At 30.5% G+C, this 3,596-nt stretch overlaps 1 protein-coding gene across 1 annotated transcript; it reads right to left on the minus strand.

The window, feature by feature from the left end:
* Positions 1 to 1,854: 1,854 nt before the first annotated feature.
* LOC124530687 lies at positions 1,855 to 3,596 on the minus strand. The gene is made up of 3 exons (XM_047104942.1): positions 3,324 to 3,596; positions 2,886 to 3,081; positions 1,855 to 2,328 (listed from the first exon to the last, which is right to left on the minus strand). The coding sequence occupies exons 1-3, from the start codon at positions 3,440 to 3,442 to the stop codon at positions 2,158 to 2,160; spliced, it is 486 nt and encodes a 161-aa protein (XP_046960898.1). The 5' UTR covers positions 3,443 to 3,596; the 3' UTR covers positions 1,855 to 2,157.

Raw genomic sequence — 3,596 nt, forward strand, 5'->3', positions numbered from 1 at the left:
TGTGACTACCATCTCAAGTTTATTATTGTTTATGAAGGTAATCATTACTGTGACGTACAGGATGATACTAAAACTTTATTGTACATGAAATAAATCTTGACCCGTCCGATTTTATTCGAATATTAAATTGTATTTGTGTCGATTTTGAAACAAGACGGTGTTCGGTTTTTAAATTATTATTTCTTAAATAATATTATTGTAGATTATAATTACCTTTAATAAATATAAAAAAAATGTTATTGTTTTATGTTAATTGTCTTTAATTAAATGAAAAAAACAAACGAAGATTAAAAATGTCTATTAATTTGATCTTTGAGAAAACAAAAAAAAACGCATGCGAAATAAGAATGATCGTGATTATTTTTGAGTTAACAAGTATATGTCCATTATATTAAATATAATTCGAACAGCCTGTATCCTGCTAGAATTAGTTTAAACCGCCTCAGACCCGCGGGAACTGAATCTATTAATTGTTTTTAATTCCCGCTCCATTCCAGGCAGTCTTACGATCGTTCACTACAATGTAGTTATTATTGTTCCTTGTTGATCAATGGAGCTAATGGAATAGTATGATTCAGAGTAATTATGATGCAGCTAATACTACGCCTTTGTTCGCAGTATATTTAGAGTAGGAAGTACTGTTTATGCCTTAACTTGTCTGCACTCATAGGTAAGTCGTAAGCCTAATACTGATGTTATATGATATGACATATAATATATATCATATATATCATAATAGTCCTATAACCTACTTTCTCAATTGTCAATAGCAAGCAAATTATGAGCCGTGTTGGCCCAGTTGTTAGAACTGGTGCATCTTAACCAATGATTGCGGGTTCAAACCATCACGACCATTTAATTTTCATGTGCTTAATATGTGTTTATAATTCCTCTCGTACAGCAAAACATCAAAAAGGAAACCTGCATATGTCTAATTTAATAGATATTTTGCCACATGTGTATTCCACCCCTCCACACCTCACACACTGGAACAGCGTGTTGGAATGTTAGAATATGTTCCAATCCCTCTCCTCAAAGGAAATTTACAAGCGAAGTCTTAAAATTTGGACTGGTGTTACCATAGATAAGCATATACAAACAAACAAACAAACTCATCCACTTTACACAGTATAAATAAGTTGGTTTCTCGTTACAGAATAATTATAAGGTCTGTTTAATCTTTCTAAAAAAACACATTAATCTGTTTTATTATTTTATTTATAGATAGATTATACTTGACCTACGTAATCACAGTTATTTAATAACTTAAGTAATCAATAATTATAAGCATGATGTTAATATAAATATTTTCATCAAATTCATTCTTTGAAGGGACAAGGTGACTTAAATTACTAGCTAGTTGAATGTAATTAAGATATTCTGAAACAAATATTTATAGATATCGCCATGTTTGTAGATAATTATATTTACTAAAGCGCTTGCAGTTAAAACACTTGGACTTATGATAAATAAAAGATAATTGCCCGTAGTAACGGCAAGAAGGCTTGGCTGATTCAATTGGCCGCCCGAAGAAATACCTAGTCTATTTGATTGGTTTTTAAAATCCATTTTATATTATTTAGTAGACGTTTAGGAACCCAGTAAAAGTTGTGTTTTTCATTTCTAGTACATATTTGCCGAAAAATATCATATTAAAAATTCCATATTTAAATAGCGCGCAAAAACGCTACTTGGATAATATGGCGCTGCAATTGGGTCGGTGACGTCACTTTCCTGTATTTTAATCTGTGGTACATATAGTAGAAAAGCAAAGTTTACAAGAAAGTGACTTCATCATAAGCCCAGCCAATCAGGAGCGTTTTGTGTCACGTGACAAACTTTTGAAAAAATGCCTTTTTATTTATGGATTTTTGAATAAATAGCTTGTATACAAACATTTTATTGCTTTTCTTATTAAATGAACAATACATATTTATACTAATTACTTGGTGGTCTTTGTGCAAGCCCATCTGAGTAGATACCACTTAAACTAAATTACATATCGTTTCGATAAAAATGATATTTACTATTATTTAGATTTAAACCACTTAGATTATTCCCAATGCACCGCCGCACCAAGGCCCTTAGCTATGCCACTTTATATTATTATAAAGCATTAAATATATTAATATTTTCATAAACGTTTAGTCCACGCATTTATTTCTCAGTTGTGTTATCACCTATTAAACGTGCACAGAAAGCTCTCACTCTCCCGGAGAGCTCGTCTCCAGCATCTGCCCTTATTATAATCGTAAAATATTTGTACCCCACGCCTCCACGGAATATTATTGGAATGCTACCATTTGTTTCAACAGCTATATGCGTTAGCTGAAAAAAAAGTTACTACTCACTTACTACGATAATATTAAAGTCATTAGTAGGTAAAAGGATTGTAAGATGGATATACATTTTACAGTCAACATAACTTCTTTATTACTGTAATTTTACGACGCTTAATTAGATATTAAAATTCCACAGACATTTTTAACTTTGCCGTTTCATAAATTTAAATCATTTATAGAAAATACATTGCTAAATAAGGAATATTATTCAATACGAGATTATACAGACGATAAAAAATCGTAGAAATAATACTTGTTGTCTTCCAGGCAGGATATATTACACACACATAGAATTGTAATTAACTACTGTATTTTTAAATGTCAAAAAAGAGTAACTACTGAGTATCTTTGCCAGCTCTTCTCACACGAATATAAATAGATTAACAAAAAATAATGTTTTATAGGCAAATAAATCTAATTTTTATTTCCAAATCTAAAAAATGTTTCAACGGTTTTATTAAAAAGTTAATTTTCTAAAAAAAAAAACACAAACAAAATATAAGTACAATTAAAATAAATATCTTTCTTACTGAGCTTACATACCGGACAATCGAACACTCCTTTGCAAATTATTTTATGACCCATAACTTGTGGCTTGTATTGGAATCTTTTATTATACACCCTCCGGTCACCCTTGTTTGGACTAGCTCCTTGATACACATTTCTGTATGGAGATCGTATGTAATCAGGTCGCTTTGTCACCAGTTCTTCGGGATACTCGTAATTATAATTCCTGCGTCTGAATATTACGTTAAATGCAATGTGTTTAAAAATTAATTACAATATAAAATCTCTGAATATGATGAGCGACGTTGACGAACAATTAAAACATTAATTTTAAAGCCACCGGTTTTAAACATTTCGCTAGCTATCGAAAATACAAACGAAGCATTGGTTCGCCGATAATAATGAATTAAAGGTACTGTTGATAGTAAAAATAAAAACTGTGTTTCCATATAACTCTGATTGTACTGCACATACCTGTAAATAATTGGACGACCTAATCCAAATTTGTGTAGTTTTTCATAATTGAAGGTTTCGTTGAGACCAAATATGAGATGCGTGTAAATTATAATATTAAATATTATGAACAAAACCATGTCGTCTAAATAATATAAATAAATCTTATTTTAAAAAACACACTCATGTTTTCATAGAAACAATGTGACTTTCTAAAACATTTTATAACTCCTCGTTTACGTTGTAATGTTTTTATTATCAATACGTCGGAGAAATTCGTTCGTATGCGAATAA

The sequence above is a fragment of the Vanessa cardui genome, chromosome 6, assembly GCF_905220365.1.
Source record: "Vanessa cardui chromosome 6, ilVanCard2.1, whole genome shotgun sequence".
NCBI classification, from domain to species: Eukaryota; Metazoa; Arthropoda; class Insecta; order Lepidoptera; family Nymphalidae; genus Vanessa; species Vanessa cardui.